The 22,423-nt window shown below is 28.8% G+C and overlaps 4 protein-coding genes across 8 annotated transcripts; 2 read left to right on the forward strand and 2 right to left on the reverse strand.

Annotated features, from left to right (window-relative positions):
• The first annotated feature begins 133 nt into the window (after positions 1-133).
• Positions 134-3,550, forward strand: LOC103577639 (probable flavin-containing monoamine oxidase A). 5 transcript variants are annotated; one of them, XM_053739888.1, is made up of 8 exons: positions 134-334; positions 485-628; positions 937-1,160; positions 1,246-1,521; positions 1,597-1,736; positions 2,189-2,650; positions 2,727-2,870; positions 3,326-3,550. In XM_053739888.1, exons 2-8 carry the CDS (start codon positions 610-612, stop codon positions 3,453-3,455), a joined length of 1,395 nt encoding a protein of 464 aa, XP_053595863.1. In that variant the 5' UTR covers positions 134-334; positions 485-609; the 3' UTR covers positions 3,456-3,550. The 5 variants fall into 5 exon arrangements, with proteins under 5 accessions (XP_053595863.1, XP_053595864.1, XP_008556597.1 ...); XM_053739889.1 differs by having other exon boundaries at positions 489-628; XM_008558375.3 differs by having other exon boundaries at positions 134-628.
• LOC103577637 (NF-X1-type zinc finger protein NFXL1) lies at positions 3,485-7,447 on the reverse strand. The gene is made up of 3 exons (XM_008558374.3): positions 6,996-7,447; positions 6,816-6,928; positions 3,485-5,681 (listed from the first exon to the last, which is right to left on the reverse strand). Exons 1-3 carry the CDS (start codon positions 7,275-7,277, stop codon positions 3,575-3,577), a joined length of 2,502 nt encoding a protein of 833 aa, XP_008556596.1. The 5' UTR covers positions 7,278-7,447; the 3' UTR covers positions 3,485-3,574.
• A 1,412-nt stretch (positions 7,448-8,859) lies between these two features.
• LOC103577641 (juvenile hormone esterase) lies at positions 8,860-11,829 on the forward strand. Its single transcript, XM_053739886.1, has 6 exons — positions 8,860-9,246; positions 9,311-9,448; positions 9,549-9,891; positions 10,368-10,567; positions 10,699-11,297; positions 11,366-11,829. Exons 1-6 carry the CDS (start codon positions 9,052-9,054, stop codon positions 11,562-11,564), a joined length of 1,674 nt encoding a protein of 557 aa, XP_053595861.1. The 5' UTR covers positions 8,860-9,051; the 3' UTR covers positions 11,565-11,829.
• Positions 11,830-11,949: 120 nt separating this feature from the next.
• On the reverse strand, positions 11,950-14,947 carry LOC103577652 (uncharacterized). The gene is made up of 4 exons (XM_053740024.1): positions 14,862-14,947; positions 13,559-14,181; positions 12,405-12,686; positions 11,950-12,332 (listed from the first exon to the last, which is right to left on the reverse strand). The coding sequence occupies exons 1-4, from the start codon at positions 14,945-14,947 to the stop codon at positions 11,950-11,952; spliced, it is 1,374 nt and encodes a 457-aa protein (XP_053595999.1).
• Between the last annotated feature and the right edge of the window lie 7,476 nt (positions 14,948-22,423).

A 22,423-nucleotide genomic window follows, 5' to 3' on the forward strand; every position in this document is an offset into this window, starting at 1 on the left:
GGGGACAAATTGAAAAAGTGTCCAGCTGTAAACTTTAAGTAACAGTTCAAAAACTTTCCAGAATGGCGCTCGTGTAGCAACAGTATATGGTATGAATGTAAGCTCCCTAACTTGGCACAATCTATCAAATTAAAAAAAAAACCATTCGATTAGCGAGAGTGAGTGCCAACTTAAGAACAAAAATTTGCTTAATTTTTTAAAAATAAACAATTACCGGACAAATAAAAAATTATATCGGACATTGACGGACATTGGATGGACAATTGATTTTTTTATAACAAAATTTAAAAAATTAATTTTGAGGTGCCAAGTTAAGGGAGCTTAGTTAGTAACAGTACAGTATACAAGCCTTCAACTGTTTACTATGGAGGGTAGAGGTACCTCTACCCTCCATACTCCATATTTTAAATAAATAAATACCTAACCTCTGTAATTAATTAATTTTATATGGATGAATTATAAATACAATCACGATAAATGGAAGAAAGTATTGAATTTAATGATGATGATAATAATCAAGATCATTATGACGTAATTATTATTGGTGGTGGGCTAACAGGATTAACTGCTGGATACTATTTATTAAATAAAAATGTTAATCTCTCGTTAATGATCATCGAAAGTAAAGGTTATGTTTTTTTTTAATTTATTTACTGTAGATTGCATTGTAAAAAATGAAGAGTGGATTAAGAATAAATATGAATTTTATTTAAATCCGAATTCATTCTACCACTCGAACTTCTGGATTCAAAAAAAAAAAAAATAAGGATTGGTCATATATGAGTCATATAAACTCGATATATGGGCATATATAGATGATATACGGCAATTATGAATGATATGTAGATATTTATCGAATATATGGCTTTATATGATTTATTTTTAGCGAACAAGAAACTACTTCTGAAAACAATTTTTTTAAAAATTATTTAACAGATGAAATTGGCGGACGTTGTAATAATATAAATAATGGATTTTATGGTCATACATTTCAAAATAATTTCATGAACTTACTTAATAATTTAAATTTACCAATAATATATGGACGTAAAAGTGAATATAAAAAGTTGACTTTACATGTTAAAAATAATAAATTAGTTAATGGTGGTGATGATGAATCATCAATTATATCATCGCAAGTTCGTTATTTTATTAAATCGGTAATTTTTGAAAATTAATTTAGTAATTTTGGTCAATAAATTGATAAAAAATTAACATTTATTTATTCAATTTACTTAATGAAAGCTTGAATTATCTTGTAAGAAAAAAAATTTCAAAGAGTACACAAAAGATGAATATTCAAAATACTTAGCTAGTTTGAGTGTTAATGATTATATTAATGGAACAATATTTTCTTCACGTGCACGATTAATTTGTCGAAGTTATATTTCATTAATTTGTGGAATTAGTAATTTAAATAATGTATCTTGTTTATGGTTATTTGTTATGTTAAATTATTCTGGCGGTTTTTACAAACGTCTTAATTATTTGTTTGATAATAATACACGTTTTTTTATTGAAGTAAGTCTACTTTTTTTATTTTGTTTATTAAATAATTAAAATCGTTTTACCTCTAACGTTTTTTTTTTATGTTAGGGAGGAATCGGTCAAGTAATTAATCGATTGCGAAATGAAATATTAGAAAAAAATGGATCAATTAATTATTCGGAAAGTGTTAAAAAAATAAATCAAGATGATATTGGTATTAAAATTACTACCTCATTAAAAACATATAAGTAATTAAATTTTACAATTTTTAGAATATTTAATTATTTAGAGCCCTCAATAGTAAAAAGAAAAAAAAACTGTTCATCTGGTATTTTTAAATATTTTTCGAAATTATTTAAACCAGTAAATTTTACTCATATATTATTCTAATCATTAGATAAAAATGAAACAAAATTTATTATAATTATCATTTAAAATACTTTTTTAAGATTTTTTTTAATGGCTGCCATGATTAACTATGGCGATGGATAGATAAAAACGTCCACTTGGAAATTTTAAATATTTTAAAAATGATTCTTTTTGTATATCTTGATAAAAAAATATATATTAGATGATCTAGAAAAAGTGAACAAATATTGTAATAGTCACATATTATAAAAAAAAAATTACGGAAAATATTAAGAAACCCAAAATATTAAAAATTTTTTTTAATACTTATGCTCATGCAATTTACTTTTAGATGTAACTATGTAATAATTGCAGTACCGCCACCAGAAAGTTCTAGTATCGTAATAGAATCAACAAATAATGATAAAAATTTATTAAATTTCATTAAAACTCAACCTTTCTATTTTTCTGAGCCTTCGATATATTTTGAACTAACCTACAAATCGCCATTTTGGATTAATAATTATTCCGGCAGTGTAATGACTATTTTTAATAAAAAAGTAAACTTGAAATTATGTTACGATGCATCGCAAGAATACAAAGAATTAAATTTGCTTGCTGGTTTTATTAATGAATCTGAAAATTTATTTTCTGGTAAAATAAATTTATTTAAAGCTTTAAATCAATCATTTGCTACCAAAGAAGCGGGAAAATTTTTAAATTACACCGAAATAAATTGTAACAGTACAATTAACGTTTTAAAACCTTGTTCAGTAACAAATCATCATAATCCGTTATTAAATCCAACACAAAAGTAATTATAATTTTTTTCTGTCATATTGAAGGCCACTTTTTTTTCATTTAAAAAAAAAAAAAATTAAAATTTTTAGAATTTATTTCGCAGCTAGTGAATATTCCAAAACTAATCCTGGTACTGCTGATGGTGCGATTGGAGCTGGTGAACATGTTGCCTGTCTATTACTTCATTATGCACGACCACAAGCGTTAGAAGTATATGAAATTATGAAATATATGTAAGTATATTAATCAAAATAAAAAGAAAGAAAAACTCGTGCCTGCAGATTCATGAATCTGAACTGAAAACTTTTACTTCCAATCCCTATCCAAAAGTTTCCACAGAATCCACTCAAATGAGAACTTTTAAATAGGGATACTCAAGATGGCCGTATATAATTAAAATTCGATAAGTGGCCCATTTTCTAACCTCTTATACAATTCGAAACTATCGTTCCCTCATAAGCGGCACAGAAGAAATCGTTGACATGTTGTTAAATTCAAAGCGATAATTTGTTATCATAGAACTAATTGTTAACCTAAATTAAAAAAAAAGTCAACAATTTTTTTTTGTGCCATTCGGGCACTATCGGCATTGCTTGAGAATGCTCTTAATTATTGTTCCGAATGAAAATTATTTAGAGTACGTCAAATCCCTAAAAAAACGAAATAAATAAATCTTAATACTTTTCAGACCACAAAAAGGTTATCAACCAAAGAAGAAAGTGTACACTCAGTTCAAATACATTCATTCAATTATTCTTTTTACAAATTTAGCTATTTTATTAACATTAATATGGAAAACATATGCATCAAAAAAATAAACAATCGAAATATCGTTGTAATAATTTATTTATTAACGATTACATCAATTAACTACACAACATAAAGCAAACTTTGGTAAATTGTATAAAATTTAAAGAACCCATATAAATTTAATAATTTACTGGTTGAAATAAATCGTAACAAGATATACCATCATACTCAAACAAATTCCTAGTACCATAAATTTTATGAAGAGATATTTATGCTCATGGTCTTCGTCATGATTGTTATCAATTTTAATATTCTTGCGTTTTGGTTTGAATTTTCGTTCAAACTTTTCAATTTCTTTTTGGTTTCTTATTTCTTCTTCACGTTTTTTTTTCTCCAATTCAGCTTGACGTAATTTTTCTTTCTCAATCTTCAATGCCTCGCATCGGTCATCACATCGTACAACCGCTTTACCTTTTTGTACATCAATGCACATAAAGTTTTTCTTTATTCTCGTACAACTGCACGTTATCTTTACGCGTTTGTCACAATTTTCTTGACTACGACATGGGCCAGGATGGCAATTGTCAATACAACGATGCCCACATGAGTAATTACGCGGACATTGATTCCCACATTTCAATAATTCATTTTTTTGTTCTGATGTTGCATTAGTTAGTTCTGAACATCGTTTGTACAGACTATTGATACCACAATGGCAGGGAACTTTAACAATCTGTTTACAATCTGGACAAGGCGCTGGATGACAAGGTTTTGGACATGCATGAGAACAACCTCGAGGTCTTGGTAGCAAACAAGGTAATTCACATTGCATACAAAGCTGATTACTATGATTTCCTGGACCATCACCGCGATCATTCAACTTGTGGCAAAGCAATTGGCATGTATGGTTACTGCATTTCAACAATTGTCCGCAAACACGTAAACAAGAAGTAGGCGTAGCTTTGTAACACGGCCAGGGTTTGGTTTCATGGCCACCAAGACACGTGACCATTACAGAAACTTCACAAGGTGGGCATGGAAAGGTTTTAAGCTGCATCGCTTCTTTGGGAGTTTCCCAAGGACCTGCTGGTTGATGGGAACCATTGACGAGTACTTTGGTCCATACATTTGTGTGGCAAACGACCTTACAATCATGGCCGCATCGTTTGTATACAAGCCCGCAAATCTTACGACACGGTGGGCAAGGCCCCTGATGACATTTATGTGATTCCCGTTTACTGTGATGGCAATCTGGAGGTATTTTGCATAATTTAGTGCATTTTGGTGGCTTTATACGTTTCGTTGTACCGCAAGGGACCGTTATTTTAGAGCCACCGCAACGGCATTGTATGACGTTTGTTCGCGGGCATGGATAACAGGGCCCACTGTGGCAACGCATTGGGCATTTATGTTTATGACAATTTAATTGACTGTCACAAATTTTTTCACAAGTATTGTAATTATTTGTTGCTATACAGTCGCAGCACTTTTTGTTGCATTGATGCCGGCCGCATTGACGCATTTGAGTGCATTTTTTGTTGCAATGATATTCTTTAGTGCATGCCATTTCTTTGGTGAAACTGCCGCAACGGCATTTCTTTGATACAACTTCAAGACATTGCCCACAAGAATCTGGATGACAACGCATGCTACAATAATGCGATTTGCAGTTCAATAATTTGCCGCATGTATCACCGCATGTTGGTACAGTAGCTTGTGCACATGATACTTGATATCGTTTTTTACCGCATGGGCATGTGCGATTTTTAGCTAATGGGCAGTCACCACAATCAGCGGGGAGATGACAGAGTTCCAGGCATTGATGAATTTTGCATGGGAATAATCTATTGCATGGTTTGTTGCATTTCCATGACGATTCAGTGCATTTTCTTGTACTAGTTTGGGCAGTGCAGTGACAGGGAACGGTTACGGAAGTAGTGCAAGGTGGACATGTTCCCGAATGACAAATTTCTGGGCATTTATGATTGCAGGGAAGGACTTTACTGCATGGACTTCCACAACTCCAGTATTTAGCATTACAGCGACGTGGTTGTGGAGGTTTCTTAGCGCAATAACAGGCTGTCGTAACCATTTTTGGACATGGCGGACATGGTCCCGGATGACAAAGTAGAATACACGAATGACCACATGGTGGCTGTAATAATTTACCGCAAGTTTCTTCACATGAGTGTGGTATTGTCCATGGTTGGTAAGGTGGATTTATTGTTTTGCCACAAAAACAATAGTAGTTTGTTGGTGCTTCGGAGTCGGGATACTCTCGACGGCATTTTGGACTGAATAAACAAATTTTTTTTCTTGTTAATTAACTACTGTGATATTAAATTACGTTTATGTAACTCATGCTGAAGAATACACCGCTTTGACTAAAGTCAGCCTCATAAAATTTTGTATAAAAATACAATTCTTTCCGGTTGGTCAAAAGAGTGGTTTAATATATGTTAAAACACTTATGTTTATATTGAATCACTGAATTTTAGTGAAATAGGCGGAGTATATCCCTACTCAATAATTCAAGCAAATTATCTATCACTTTTCTCTCTTATGACGTCACTTTGAATTTAGCTGCCTTATTAACCCGACCAAAATCTCTAGACTGCACATGCGCATTTAATTAATCAGCACACGCATGTGTAGATCAAGGCAACGTCAGCTGAATTTTATAACCTTACATATCTCTATTAATTGATACATCATAACACCACAGATGACTTTTTTCTATTGAGTTACGTTTTTTTAAGTGAATAGTACTAAACAAAGTATTCAATTTCTCGATGTATAAATCTTTTTTCTTTAATAATAAAATAAGTTATTTTCATAACTCTGACTGCGTAACGCTGGCTTTAGACATTTAACGGCATTTTTCTTCGTGCATTCATTGCATAAACTATTGTATACATCTAGTGACATCGAGTATTATACCACTTGATGTATAAGATACTATTAAATTTTTTTACAGCATTGGCAATTATGCAAATCAAAGATCTTGAGATCGATATATTTAATTTAAATTAAAATATAAAGGCTTGTTATTTTTTGAAGTTCTCACACTCAGAAAAATAAACGAAACTGTCTTTGATGCACTTATAGAGTAGATGAGAATTTTGAAACAATTTTTCTCTGAGAAGAATTAGAATTTTTGAAAATGCGAAATTTCTAGCTCTTTGTTAAGGTTATAAAAAATGCTAAAAACTCTATTTTGGATTTCTAGTATTTGTCCGTGAATTAAATTTAATTGAAAATCTGTTACCATTACCCCTTAAGAGCATTAAATTTCGAGAAAAATTTTTTTGCGGCCCAAAAAAAAAAAAAAAACCACATTAATAAAAAATGATTTTTCAGACTTTTAATTTGCAGAATTACCAAAAAAGTAAATAGTAAATAGTAAAAAATAAAAATAATAAATTTACCAGGCCCATAATTTATCTATTCCTTTTTCTTGTTTGTATATCAAACTGTCTCGTATCCAGTGTTGAATGCACATTAAATGCATGAATGAATAACACGTCCCGCAGCTCCATATCTTTAAAATGAAAAAATTATTAATTCATTCTGAGTATAATAATTATTTAAAAAATATAGTTACTTACGGGATCAGATTTTTTAACAGTTGAAATACAAATCAAACAAACGGCCCCGCCCGATTGAAATATTTCAGTTAAATATGACAAAGTTTTTTCACTATCACCACCCTCAAATTGATAAGATGATAATGTTTTATTAACAGCTTGCTGTAATCGCTCGCTATTGTTAGTAATTTTATCTTCATCATCATCGTCGTCGTCATCACTAGATGATTCAATTGTATTTTTATTCAAATATCTCTGAATAGACGCTTGATTTTCGGCCTGTGCACGTTTGAATTTTTTCATTGTTTATATTTAAATGAAATAATTATTCAAATTATAACCGGCAATAAACAAGGTTATGAGTTATGGTTAAAGCTATGCTATGCTTTGATGTTTTTGTTAAGCTATTATTGATAATTTACAGATATAAAATTACTTTCATTCCACCTAGTGAGTAATAGAGGTGGTATTTATTTTTACATGGACACTTATCGACTGGTGATGAATTAAATTTTATAAATTATAAAAAAAATGTGTCCAGCATTATCATCATTACAGTTACTTACTACACAATGCCAATAATTTATTATTTTATTTTATTGTTTTGTTTTTATTACTGAACATACATTTCAAAACGCTTTAAAATTATATCCAAATACACGTCAGCGTGCGTTGTGAACGTCAAGTGGAACGCACCCATAAAGGTGCTTAACATCTGTCAATAAAAACCAGGGAATACAAGGTTACAGATATAAGTAACTAAACATACACATTGAATTAACTATACAAAGTTAGTGGCACGTGGCCCAATTGGGACGATAGTCAAGAAGGAGAAAAAAAAATATACAATAAAGTACAAACCTTGATTAAAAAAAAATTATTTTAAAAGATTTAAAATAATTTGAATTGACTAATATATAGATAAGGGTGCGCCTGAAAACATGGAAAAAAATAATTTTTTTAGTTTGGAATTTTTTACCTCGGCAATGGCTCATCGTACGAATAAGCCCAACATACATTTTTGTAGGAAATTCAACACTCTACAAAAGAAGTCTCTTATCATTTTTTGATAAATCCATCTGTTCAAAAGTTATTGGAGCCCGAAGTCAAGTTAAAGTAAATTTCGAGATCTTTTTACTTTTCCGACGAAACTATCGGACTTATCATAAAATGTCATGAATATTTTGTGTAGACAATTTTATTTTCTACAAATTATCATAGATAATTTTTTTTTCAAATTATGAATTGTTTTCTAGTTATTTCCACTTTAATGCCAAGCTCTTAAAATCGATCAGAACACAATTTTTTTAAGTACGATATACATTCATCATTGAGTAAATAATTATTTTTTTTTATCATGGTTGTTTTTCAGAGTGAAGCCCTGTTTAAAAATATTGATTGAAAAGAATTAAAAATGATGAAATTCAAATGCTTTTCAATAATTTCAATTCTTTTGTTTGTATATATATATAGATATACAGTTTGCATGGAGTGACCGCTTCTCAATTCTTTTCGATCAGTTTTTTTAACCAGGGAGTAGTTTACAATCATTATGATAATATTTAAGCACATCAACAATAAAAGAGCATTTTATTAGTTATTTAGAGTTTTTTTTATTTAAAATGATTATATATATATTATTAATAAACATACAATATTACATATGTATCATCATTTTTAAAAATATTATCTATTTTTATTATTATTGTTTGGGCGATAATATGTATATAGTATTGTTTGAACGATAATATGTACATATTATAGTCTAAACAGTACATACATACTTCTTTATTGATTTAAAAGAAAATTTATCATAACATATTTAATTATATGCTAATAGTTTAGTTTTTTATTGTCAAAATGTCATTGAGCTGATGGTTTTACTGTCTACTTATCTAGACATATCAGTTATCAATGAGTATTATTTATTGTACAAGTTTTTGCTATCAAAGTATAATAAAATTAAAGAAAATGTTGAAGAAAAGTATTACATTTTGTTCTACAGAGTTGGTTGAACATTTAAACAATAATTATTGTTTAAACTTTTCGTTGCTTTCATTAAACAAACATAATAAATATGTACTTGAGTTTTTTAATTATTTTATTTTTATTAATTAATTATTCTTACCAACTTGTACCATCAGAAATAATAAAAACGCACAAAGGTTTAGTACAGGGAAAAATTGAAACGACTGTAGTAAAAAAAATTAAATATTCCTATTTCGCTGGTATACCATATGCGAAACCGCCAATCGGTTATTTAAGATTTAAAGTAAGTTTTATATTATTATAACAATTATTATTCTCAGAAAAAAAAATTAATAATAAAATTAAAGCCTCCCGTGGAAGTTGATGATTGGGAAGGTGTTTTGAATACGACAAAAGAATCAAGCGTTTGTCCTCAATGGGATTATGATGAAAATCATTTTGCTGGACGTGAAGATTGTCTTTATCTCAATGTTTACACACCTAAAGTTATTATTATTACTATTTATTATTATTATTATTATTATTATCATTATTTAAAAATAATTTAATTAAGGTATAATATAATGTATGTATAAATTTAAAAAGATAAGTTCAAATGACACAAAGCTACGTGCAGTAATGGTATGGATTTATGGTGGAGCATTTGTCACTGGGTATATTAATAGTTCAAGATATGGACCAGATTTTATTATTGAGGAAGATGTGATACTTGTTGCAATGAATTATCGCTTAGGAGCATTGGGATTTTTGTCATTGGAACATAAAAATGCAACTGGTAATGCAGGATTAAAAGATCAAAATTTTGCATTATGGTGGGTAAAACGTAACATAATTCATTTCGGTGGAGATCCAGATAAAGTTACTATCTTTGGTCAAAGTGCAGGGTCAGCATCTGTTGGATTTCATGTACTTTCTGATCTTTCAACAGGTATTTAATTTAATAATGATAATAATAACAATATTCATGATTTCGGGTAAAAAACATATATAATTATAAGTCAAATATGGCTCAATATAATTATAATTATAATTGTAGAGTATATATATAATTACTTATATTTTCATCTTACATAGTTTTCAAGGGCTAAAAAAAAGTTAAAAAGACTCGGTGCCTTTTAGAATGTATTTATTTTATCATTCACATTTCTGGAAAATGGCATGATTATATATAATTGTATGTATAATTATATACCTTTACATATAATTTTATATAATTACATTGGGCCATTTCTATATATAATTAGATATTAATTGCATATAGTTATATACAGTCAAACCTCGTTATAAGACTATCATTCTATCTTTTTTATAAACCAGATATCGTGATAGTTTGAGAGAGAAACTAATAGTCTTATAACGAGATCCTTATGTATAATTTTTTTATTCGGAATTTATATTAATTAGGATTATTCAATGGTGCTATATATATGAGTGGTACACCACTTAATCTTTGGGCATTTTATCGGCCAGACCAAGCCGTTTCACGAAGTTTTTATCTTGGAAAAATATTAGGAGTTAAAACGACTGATAAAACAGTTCTTTTAAAAAAATTATATTCAGTAACTGCTAAAGATATTATTTTAGCAACTAAAAATATGACACTTGTAAGTTTTTGATAATGTATAGTATATATATATATATATATATATATATATATATATATATATATATATATATATATATATATATATAATAATAATAATAATAATAATAATGAATAATTAATTTTCAAAAGCTTGATTTGCCATTTAATCCAACAATTGAAAATACTGAAGTAACTGATAAACCATTTTTAAATGAATGTTCACTAAAAAAATATAAATCTGGTGATTACAATAAAGTGCCGCAGATAATTGGATTCGTTGGAATAGAAACATTGTCCTTTGCATCAAGTGTATCAACATTTATACAAGTTGTTAATGATACAATTGATGAATTAACTGATATACCTCTCTTGCGTGAAATTGAAGATGTTAACGTATTAGATGATATTTTAGCAATGAGTTTAAGTAGTTTGGGTGATTTAACAGACGATGTTATTTATGCTGCATTGAATATAACAACTGATATACTATTTAAAGATGGTATTGACCGTACACAATATTATATAGATAAAAGTAGTGAAGCTCCGATTTATTATTATCAAAATAAGTTTGATTATCCTGAGGCGATTCATAAAGTTGAAGGTAATTTTTTAAATGGTACAGCACATTCTGACGATATTGCCCATATTTTTTGGGTTTCTAATAAAAATCAAAGTCTCGATCCAAATAGTCAAATTTTCAAACAACGTAATAAAATGGTTAGAATGTGGACTAACTTTGCTAAATATGGGTAAATAAATTTATTTTATGATTATTTAATTACTATTATTATAATTTTATATTATCGTTGTTGATTAGGAATCCTACGCCGAATGCATCAGATCCTATATTAAATATTACTTGGCCACCTTCAGGTTCCGCAGGCACTTGTTTAGAAATTAATAATAATAATTATTTTGTTGGAGAAAGACCAATAAGTCCTCTATTAAAAGCTGCACAGCTACTAATTGATCCGCTACGTAGTTTTGACAATGGATGTTCATCTTCTATACTATAATTATATATCTAACTTAATAATTAAAAATAATATTTTATGTGTATCACCCTATCAAAACAATTCATATGGGAATCTAGCCTAGATTCCTAGATGGGTTTCCACATGGCGTTTTCAGATGGATTCCCATATGGTTTCTTATAAATTCAAACTTCCCTATATGAGTATCTATGGGTTCCCATACGATCCGACATGGATTTTTTTTGATAGGTCAACGAGTTAGGTTTACTCGATTGTAAACATGTAAAAAAATAAAAGTTTAACACAGCTCACCATGTTTATCATATTTTATATTTATATATGTATCGAATAATAATAATATAGAAACAAGAACGATCTTAGAGCTTTTTGAAAATTTACTAGAGAAAAATAATGTATTAGATCATTTCTACCAAATATCAATTTTTTTAGTTAAAGTGTTAACAATGATATCAAACAAACTTTCTGTAGTCGAACTAATAATTAATGATGGTTGCATTAAAATTTTCTTGAATTCCCAATTCACTTGACAACTTTCTGTTTCTATATTATATGTATAACCGAGCTGACAAGCGCAATAAAAACTTCCTGGTAAATTAATACAAACTGTATTAGATGAATGTGAACAATTATCAAGTTTTTCTGAACATTCGTCAATATCAATGCATATTCCAAATTTTGAAGACCATTCGTAACCCGGATCTTTACAGTCACAAGTTATATTCAATTCATTTTTTATTAATGAATTTAAATTATAATTTTTATTAAAAGGAAAATAACAATTTCCATATTCTAAAAATAATAATATAATTGTAACAATAACAGTAGTAATGTGTAATTGTGTGTTTGTATTTTTTTTTTTACCTTGAGAATTAATTGAACATGGATTGAATTTATTTTCAACGCAATCTTGTATGTTTAGTACATGTTTTAAAGGACAACAAGGATCAGGACAAAAACTGTAAAATGCACAAGAAAATGGTATGTCATCATTAGCTCTTGGGTCGTTATTATTGGTACCAAATTTCTCATCAAGGCAATTTGAAAAATTATCGCAAGATTCATTAAAGTGCTCGAGTTCTGGTCTATTTATTATTGTATACCAACACATGTAATAGCTAATAGATGTTCGCCATTGAAAACGTTCTACGGTACATATATATAATATAAAATGAAATAAATAGTACTTTATAGTCAAATCTGCAAAAGGATAAACTTCTCTCCCAATACTTGGCTATGACAAAGTACATGACTTCGCACTACTAAACATACGTAGTAATGATTTAATTGTAGAAAAATGGTGGGAGAAAAGTCCGTTCTTTTGCAGACTTAAATATATGACATGTGAAATCGGTAATATACTCCTGTAGGTTCGGCGACACGAACGAAGCGAGTGTTGCCAACAAACGAGAGTATAATACTCGATATCGCTAGATGTATACAATAGTTTATGTAATGAATGCACGAAGAAAAATGCCGTTAAATGTCTAAAGTCAGCGTTACGCAGTCAGAGTTATGAAAATAACTTATTTTATTATTAAAGAAAAAAGATTTATACATCGAGAAATTGAATACTTTGTTTAGTACTATTCACTTAAAGAAACGTAACTCAATAGAAAAAAGTCATCTGTAGTGTTATGATGCATCAATTAATAGAGATATGTAAGGTTATAAAATTCAGCTGACGTTGCCTTGATCTACACATGCGTGTGCTGATTAATTAAATGCGCATGTGCAGTCTAGAGATTTTGGTCGGGTTAATAAGGCAGCTAAATTCAAAGTGACGTCATAAGAGAAAAAAGTGATAGATAATTTGCTTGAATTATTGAGTAGGGATATACTCCGCCTATTTCACTAAAATTCAGTGATTCAATATAAACATGAGTGTTTTAACATATATTAAACCACTCTTTTGACCAATCAGAAAGAATTGTATTTTAATAAAAAATTTTATGAGACTGACTTTAACCAGAGCGGCGTATTCTTCAGCATGGGTTATTTAAGATAATATTAATTACCAAGAGGTCCATGAAATGGTGAATAATTATCATGAACTGATTTACATTCATTGTCTGTTATATTGATTTGTTTGCTATGAGTTACTGTATTCCAGTTGTTTTGAATAATTACGTATGTAGTATCATCAATACGTCTAGGTGATGTTTTCTCAACAATACTGTCGATATATTTAAGACATTGAAAGAAACCTCCATTGCAGTATTTATAAACTTCCCAATGCAATGATCTCAATGGTGGTTTTGTAAATTCTTTATATAATCGATTACCCGTATTTTCATAATCGTTAATACTATTGTAATAACGACGATCAAAATCATTAAATTTATGGGACCGTAAATAATATCCAATATCAAGAATAACTTTATGATAATCCCAATTTAAAAAAAATGATTCCTTTAAATTATTATCTTGAGTTAAAAGATATAATTGATGAATCATTGAATCTGTTGTCGATTCTACATAAGGTTCACCTAATATTGGATTGTAATCTGGTTCGGATGGTAGTTTATTATCGCTCTTCATTACACTGGATATATTTGTTTCGATGTTTGAAAATTTAATAGGAATCCCCAATATTGGATCATCATAATCTTCCCATGGCTCTCCTAATTCTTTTGAGGTACTATTTAATAATAATGATAAACCATTTGATATTATCATTAATATTATTAAATTAATTGATCCATAAAAAACGACCATTATCACTTAAATTAAATTAAAATACAATAAATAATAATATATAATATAAAGGTTAGAACTATTATTTTATTTTTTAAATATAATAATCAAAGCTAACTTAACAGCACATATATATATATATATATATATATATATATATATATATATATATATATATGTTTGTTTGTTTATTTATTGATATATAATTATGAAACTACTGCTTTCTACGCATTTAAAAAAAAATTAATTTGTTAGTAAACCATATGTGAGTTTGTACTTGAAAATAATATCATAAGTCGATCTTTACATGCATTATATATATATATATATATATATATATATATATATATATATATATATATATATATATATATATATATAAAGTACAAATAGAACCAACATATTAAATTTTAAAATAAAACTTTTGAAAATTGATGCTAATGGGAGTATAGTCCACGATTACGACTTTAACATCGTAAATTTTAGTGGAATTTTCTTTCCGTGTATGCAGCTTTTATTTAGCTTCCGTTTTCGCGACCGGTCATAAAAGACAATCGATATCTAATAAGGATAATGTATAAAATTGGCAAACAAAGAGTAGCCGCAAGTGATATTGCATGTTACCTAAGTTCCACGTCAGTCAGTACTAATTTGTCTTGAAGTGTGAACTTGTCAGAAATTTTATGTACTACTAATATGTCAGGGCACATAGTTAACTGCATTATTTTTATTTTGTTATTATTCATTCATTATATTTATGGATATAACATAAAAATACCATCAATGGAAAAAGATAAACGAATTGAATTAACGGTAATTTATGAAAACATATATGCATGCTGTAAAAATATATGGGTTTTATTTTGTGTAGACATTTAGAAGAGTTCTTATTTTAAAGTTCATTTTTAGCCACTTAAGGGCGAAGTAAATTTCATCTGAAAAATATGTTGAAATTTACTCACTATTAAGCTTTTCTATGTTTCAATCTATTTTTAATAGAGTAGACTTATTATTGAAATAATAAAAATTTTAACCCCAGATAAATAGTTAATTTTTATAAACCTACACTGTGAAAAATCAGAAGTGAATTAGGAGTGAACTGGATTTTATTCAAATCCGTATTCATTCCAGCTCGGAGCTTTAATGTTTAAATAAACTTTCCTTCAGAGTGAATTTTATTCATAGGGGATATTATCAGCTCCACATTCACTTAGCAAATTTTTTACAGAGTGTGTTATTATTTAAATTTATATTACTAATTTTTAATTATCATTATAAAACTTTTAGACAAATCTAATTGATGGATGTTATCCTGATGTAAAAGCAAGTATTCTAATAACTGACTCATCTGACGATAAGATTTATAATGATTTTTACAAAAGTATGACTGGATCAGTGACACTACTTGACAAAAGTGGAAATTACAGCATCCCGATGAATCAAAAGACGCCTGTTCCTTGTGTTATTATGATTTTAACATCTCCAAGGAAAGTGACAGAAGTTCTCTTTAATGAAATATGGCGAAATTTTAATCAATTTTTCATAATCTTGGATGGTGGAGACATCAGCAATGGATGCGACAATGCTCAGTCATTCTTAATGGAGGCTTGGAAAAATGATATACTTGATGTTATTTTTATATGTCGGGATCATCAGAAAAAAATTTCTAAATTATATTCTTTTAATCCGTTTACTGATTTTGCACCGAGATCCTGGAAAAAAATTTCAGTGGTACCAGCAATTAATAATCATTCTTGGACATTGTTCAGAAAAAACTACAATACGAGTAAGTAAATTAATTTTTATTGCGCGCCTCAAATGCGAAGCATTTAGGTAAGCTTTCATGTCGAATAGCCGTCGTTTTGCGAAACGCTCGCATGAAGTCATTTCAATAATTTAATGGATTAGTTGATTGTGTACTCATTGATGATTTTCGGAAACTTTTAAGTCTAATTAATGCGATGGTCAATTTTTTTATTAACCCTCTCCCGACAATCCGCTTCGAGGAGTATCGGTATGAGCTGGTTGTGGATAAAACCAATCATAGTTCTTAGTAAGGCTGTGTAAGTAACGATTTAGTCGTAGTAGTGTATGCATGCGCTCCCTTCTAATATTTTTTCTGCCCCTTTTTTACTAAACAGGCTAGCGCTCTTTCACTTTGAGACGAAGACGTACGATTCAAATTAAGAGTAGGGGCCCAAGGTCAACCGGCAAGGGGTTAAAGAAAAATTCAGTTCAAAAGTTTATTTTAGTGATGTCCGTTAGGATGTATGGCTGTTAGTTGCTTGAATTTAAGCCGTCACGAATAATCAATCAACCTAATTCTTGTTGCAGAAGTTGTCATTTATCTTTAGGATGAACCCTATTGAATATCAGTAACCAACTCTGTCCCATTTAAAAGATATCAGTAAAAATCGATGAATTTTCTGAGATTTTTTCTTAAAATTTATCGTTCATAAAGTCATGTGGAACAAGTGTGCGCATTTCAACTCGAAATGTATATCCTGTTTGAAAATATTGATTGAAAGGAATTAAAAATGATGAAATTCGAATTCTTTTCAATAATTTCAGTTCGTTTGTTTGTATATATAGATATACAGTTTGCATGGAATGACCTCTTCTCAATCCTTTTCAATCAGTATTTTTAACCTGGGTGGTTTGCGCACACATGCCCTACATGATTCTGTCTTTCTGTCTTTTTTTCCACATTTATATTCTTACACTAAGAGAACAATTTATTTGAGCCAAATAAGATTTGTTTCAGGCAAATAAATCCCATATTTGAATGGACCCAATTCGTATTTATTTGAGACAAATACATATATGGTTTATTTGAATGAAATAGTGATTTGTTCATAGTTAACAAATCTTCATTTGAAATTTTTTTTCAACCAAGATTTGTTAACTATAAAGAAATATATATTTGACTGAAATAAATGATTTTGTTCAGTCAAATAAATCTATTTATTTGGCTCAAATAAATTGTTCTCTCAGTGTATACATCTTGCTCTATTTTCTATACATATACTATCTATAGTCGTCCCGGAGAAAGCTTGGGATTTTTTTCCACTATTATTTCTTCCCCCTTTATTATGATATTCTGAAAAAGATATTCTGCACATGCGCAAATCTGAATATTATGGTAGAGGTGGAATAATTGTGGCAGGGCAAAATCCCAAATTTTTATTGGGACGACTATATTTATTTTTCTCGTGTATGTACTACTAGCGTCCCTATTAAAAAAAAACTGAACCAGCTGTCAGTTTACTTATTTTTTTTTTAAACTTTAAAGGTTAGCTTTTATATTACATGAGCATTTGAGGCGTGCACTTTTTGACCTACCAAACATTTTTTATTTATGTAGATATAACTGTAAGAAATACTATCACTTTAGATGCTGCAACATGCAAAAATTTATTTTTCGACAAAACTAACAATCTCGGGGGATATATCGTTAGAGTTGGTATTTTTAATATGAAACCTTACAATTTTTGCAAGAATAAGAGTACCAAGCATTGCGAAGGTTACGATTATGATATAATTCAATTAGTTATACAGGAATTGAATGGAACATTAGTTATTGATGATGAAATTACCGATGTTGCGGGAAGTTTTTTTAAGAAACGTTTTGGAGGAGTGTTATTTCAAGTTTCAACTAAACAAACAGATTTAACAATGAATTCACTATTTATCAGAGAAACTTTTAATAAAGCTGTTTTCACTTACCCGTTTCAAGAAGGAGGAATTTCAGTAATGACTCAATACCTGAAGTTTGAAGAAGTTGGTGGACAAGTATTTACTTTTCTTCCTTTTGGAATCGCAATACTTTTTTTTGTGACAAGTATCTTAATATTCTTTTTATTACGTTACATATTCAAAGATCCATATTCAAAACATTTAATTGACATTTTACGTGTTTATTTGAATTTGTCATTGCCTTCATCGACAGTTACCAATCCGGGAAAAGTTCTATTCGGTTTTACTTTGGTCACTTTTATGATGTCCAATATAATCATTCAATCATATATGGAAACAGTCTTGATATCAAAAAATGTAGCCAAAAATGTTGAGAATATCCAAGACTTAATTGAAATGAAATATAGTGGTTTAGCTAATGGATTCATTCAGGACATAATGAACGCTAGTGGTTTTGAAATTGAGAATAGAACTTATGAAAATTTTAATTGTTCAGAAATGATCGAAAACTACACGGAAAATGTTGCATTTTCTAATGATGAAAGATTTCTTCGAACATTAACGGCTGACGACTGTCATATGCCGAGAAAGCCACTCGTATCAGGAATTTATCAGTCTTATTATACTCGTCGTAATTGGCCACTATATCCTAAAATAAATAAAAAACTGCAATTGTTGTTCGAAGGCGGCTTTACTGATTATCAGATGAAACAAATTTTAAAAAAATATCCATTACCAAAACGTAAAGAACCTGATCAATATCAAGACATATCGATTCGTCACATGGAATATATATATTATATTTCTATAGCCTTTATTATTGGTTCGTTGATTGTGTTTATTATAGAATTATGTTTTCCACGACTTTTCCGTAATATCATTCAAGTTTTTCCACTTGTTAATTAATATATACCAGGGTGCTTCGTTTGAAATGACTATTTTTTTTTCAAGTCATGTCTAAATATCATTGCATACATTGAAAAAAAAAACACTCTCACGAAATTTCAACCTTCAATTTTAATTTTAATTTTTTTTAAGAACTCGTTGTTTATTTTTTATGTTTTTCCATTTATTTCAAATGTAAATCTATAGATTTTATGAGATGTTTTTATTTAATTATCTGTAACTTAGCTACAATTTGTGATAGTTCATTGCCCATGCATAATGAATGCATACCCAGTAATCATTAGGGGAATCCTCGTTCTTTAAAAATTTCTATAGTAGCATTTGTATGGCTTGATGGATTTCCCCCATAAGATCCTAAAGTAAATTTTTATGGTTTTCTGCGTTTTCTAGCAAATAACTTGACTTACAGCAAAAGAGGTCCTTTGAGTCTAACTCGTAATAATAATTTTCGTCAACAAATAATTGAAAAAAAAATAATATTTATAATACAGTCAAGTTTGCATTCGAAAACACAATTGCACTTAATTTGTTAATTGATATGTAGTATTTGCGTGTTCCGTGACACTGCATATATATTTACTTGAAATTGCACAAACATATCAATAGTCCTTTAACTAGTTCAGCGTTTCAATCGATATTAAAGTTCCCGTGTTCAAGTACGCACATTTTTTCCTAGTATTTGAACTTTCGTAGTATGACGTTTTATGACATATTAATTAAAACTGATGTTATCTTAATGCGAAATATTTTGGTAACTGACCAATATTTCAAAAAATTTCAAATTTTATTCGAAAGTGGGTTAATTTCGAATCTAGTTGAAAAATCTTTAGAGAGATATCAACAACTAGGATGTAAAGACTAGAACAATCGTTTACGTGAAACTTATATTTTACATTTATATTGTACTTACTATTGTTTCATTGAAGTTTTCCCTAATTTGCTCTTGTATAAGATTTTGAACCAAATATATAACTATTTTTTGCTTTAAATAAACACAAAAATAAAAAAAAAACATTTCTTTGTTTTTTTAATTGTTCTTTGAGGTTGTCCTTCATCTTGGTAAATTGGTTCATCTTGATATCTTCTACTTTTCATATCCGTATATTTGAACTTACGTTTATCCAATCGATAGCTTACTCTGTTTTTTTTTTTCTTTAAAATAAAGCAGCGGATTACAGCAATGAGTGAAATCATTGCGACAATCTATAAACTAGTTTTGCGTAGTTATTAGTTCTATGAAAACAGACATCTAGAAGCGATAACGAGTCCATTATCTGATAATGTGAATGTCAGTGAAAATTTATTATCATAAAATACTTCGATTTCATAATTCACTATTTAATATCTCTACGCATTAGTTATAAAAAAAATTATTCCATTGTATAGTATTTGGAACAGCTTCTTATAAATTATAATGAAAAGTACAAATTGTATATGAAAGTAAATAAATTTATTGCATTTATGTAATCAATAAATTATTTAGACTGTTATCCGATTGCATAACATATAAAAAGTAACAAGTGATTGGGTGTAAACTAAATAGTGATATAATGCTAATAGTTGTGCAAAATGACTTATTTTATTTTATCATTTCAGTTATAAGTTTAGTAAACACAAACGTGTTGTAATAGCATGTAAATAATCTGTTATTGTAAATGTTCTATTATATAATATTATATTATATATATTATATTTATATAAAATTACCTTCAATGGAAAAGAGATGAACGAATTGACTAACGGCAATTGAAAACCAGGTTCATTATATTGTTTGCGCTATTGATTTTAAATGAAAATAAAAAAATTTCTAGATAAATCTGATAGAACATTGCTCTCATGACGTAAAAACTAGCATTTTTATCACTGACCTGTTAACAAATTCGTTGTGTAGAAATTTTTACGCAAGTATGACTGAATCAAATATACTGCTAGATAAATCAGAAAATTATAACATTCAGATAAATCAAAAAACGTCAATTCCTTGGATTATTTTGGTGATAACGTCACCAAAAAAAGTTAAGGACATTCTTATGAATGCAACGTGGAGGGAATTTAATCAGTATATTTGAATAATGATAAGCTAATGATCGTGGAAAAATTATTTCCACCCTTTAGTCATAACTTCAGTCAATATAAACGTGCTAACGTCATTACGGATATTTTATCTGCTCGTAACATGTTCTATCGTATTGTTTTTATTTTATTATTTTATATCTATAATCTCAAGGCATTTTATATAAAAATACCTTCAACAAAAATAAATAAACGAATTGACTTGATGGTGAGTAATATGTAATAATTATTATTCACGTTCTATTAAAGATTTTTAATTTTAAATAAAATAATTTTTAGACCAATTTGATTGATAATTGTTCTCCTAATGTGAAAGCAAGTATTTTGATAACTGATTCGTCGAAAAATTCAGTGTATAATCATTTTTACAAAAGTATAACTGAATCAATGATTCTAATTGACAATTCTGAAAACTTTGGCATCCCGCTGAATCAAAAAACGCCGATATTTTGGGTTACTATGATTTTAACATCACCAATAAAAGTGAAAGAAGTTCTAGTCAATGAGACGTGGAGAAATTTTGATCAATCGTTCATAATCTTAGATGGCGGGAACGTCAGCAACGGATGCAACAATGCTCAGTCATTCTTAATGGAAGCTTGGAAAAATGATATACTCAATGTTATCTTCATGTGCTGGGACCATCAGACTCAAATACCGAAATTATACTCTTTCAATCCATTCACTGATTTCGCACCGAGGTCCTGGAATAAAGTTTCAATGATAACAACATCCAATAATCATTGTTGGACCTTATTCAGCCAAATTTATAATTCTGGTGAGTAAATTAATAGTGCACGACGAGAAAATTATGGTAACTGTTCCTAGTACGTTTATGAAATTTCAAATCATAACGTTATGGTAATAATTACTTTAAATTATGGAATACACGTCCACAATTTTTAGGAAAAGTTTCTATAACTAGAGGAACCACTCCTATAAAAATGGTAAAAGTTTCTATATCGTATGGTAATTAAATTAAGGTAATGATTACCGTACTCATGGAAATAATTCTTATAGTCTCGTAAGAATGAATTCTATTGGAACGATTCCACGGTGTATATGGGGATAAATCCTGTACATCATAGTAATCGCTCCAATAATATATGTGAAATATTTTTATATTATTCTGGTAAACCATACCATAATATACAGTAAAAGTAAACATATATTATGGAAATGGTTACCATAGTATTATATAACTATTACTATAATTTTATGGGAACGAAACCCATATAGATTAGGAATAGTTAGCATAATTTGTATGGGTGTTATTCCAGTATTCGATATTTAAAAAAAACTTGTTGCTATACGTTATGAGAATCATTCTTATAATATATTGTAATTGTTACCGTAAATTACTCCGTGTATAATATTAATTTTGCATTGATAAATATAGAGATAAAAATTTTTACTCCAGATACAGCAACATGTCGGCAATTGTTTTTCGACAAAACTAATAATCTTGGTGGATATATTATAAAAAGTTCTTTTGTTAACGATCCGCCGTA

This window comes from Microplitis demolitor, chromosome 6 (genome assembly GCF_026212275.2).
Source record: "Microplitis demolitor isolate Queensland-Clemson2020A chromosome 6, iyMicDemo2.1a, whole genome shotgun sequence".
Taxonomy (NCBI): Eukaryota; Metazoa; Arthropoda; class Insecta; order Hymenoptera; family Braconidae; genus Microplitis; species Microplitis demolitor.

Bases quoted from the DNA above. Each gene is read 5' to 3' on its own strand.
- LOC103577639 (XM_008558375.3), top strand. From the start codon at position 478: ATGGAAGAAAGTATTGAATTTAATGATGATGATAATAATCAAGATCAT. The intron at 1,737-2,188 runs GTAATTAAATTT...ATTTACTTTTAG, and splicing joins ACCTCATTAAAAACATATAA to ATGTAACTATGTAATAATTG. The intron at 2,871-3,325 runs GTAAGTATATTA...AATACTTTTCAG, and splicing joins TATGAAATTATGAAATATAT to ACCACAAAAAGGTTATCAAC.
- LOC103577637 (XM_008558374.3), bottom strand. From the start codon at position 7,277: ATGAAAAAATTCAAACGTGCACAGGCCGAAAATCAAGCGTCTATTCAG. The intron at 6,929-6,995 runs GTAAGTAACTAT...TTCATTTTAAAG, and splicing joins CTGTTAAAAAATCTGATCCC to ATATGGAGCTGCGGGACGTG. The intron at 5,682-6,815 runs GTAAATTTATTA...TTGTTTATTCAG, and splicing joins ATAGATAAATTATGGGCCTG to TCCAAAATGCCGTCGAGAGT.
- LOC103577641 (XM_053739886.1), top strand. From the start codon at position 9,052: ATGTACTTGAGTTTTTTAATTATTTTATTTTTATTAATTAATTATTCT. The intron at 9,449-9,548 runs GTTATTATTATT...AAATTTAAAAAG, and splicing joins TCAATGTTTACACACCTAAA to ATAAGTTCAAATGACACAAA. The intron at 10,568-10,698 runs GTAAGTTTTTGA...AATTTTCAAAAG, and splicing joins CAACTAAAAATATGACACTT to CTTGATTTGCCATTTAATCC.
- LOC103577652 (XM_053740024.1), bottom strand. From the start codon at position 14,947: ATGTGCCCTGACATATTAGTAGTACATAAAATTTCTGACAAGTTCACA. The intron at 14,182-14,861 runs GTAACATGCAAT...ATTATTAAATAG, and splicing joins CTGACTGACGTGGAACTTAG to TACCTCAAAAGAATTAGGAG. The intron at 12,687-13,558 runs GTAATTAATATT...TATGTACCGTAG, and splicing joins ACCATTTCATGGACCTCTTG to AACGTTTTCAATGGCGAACA.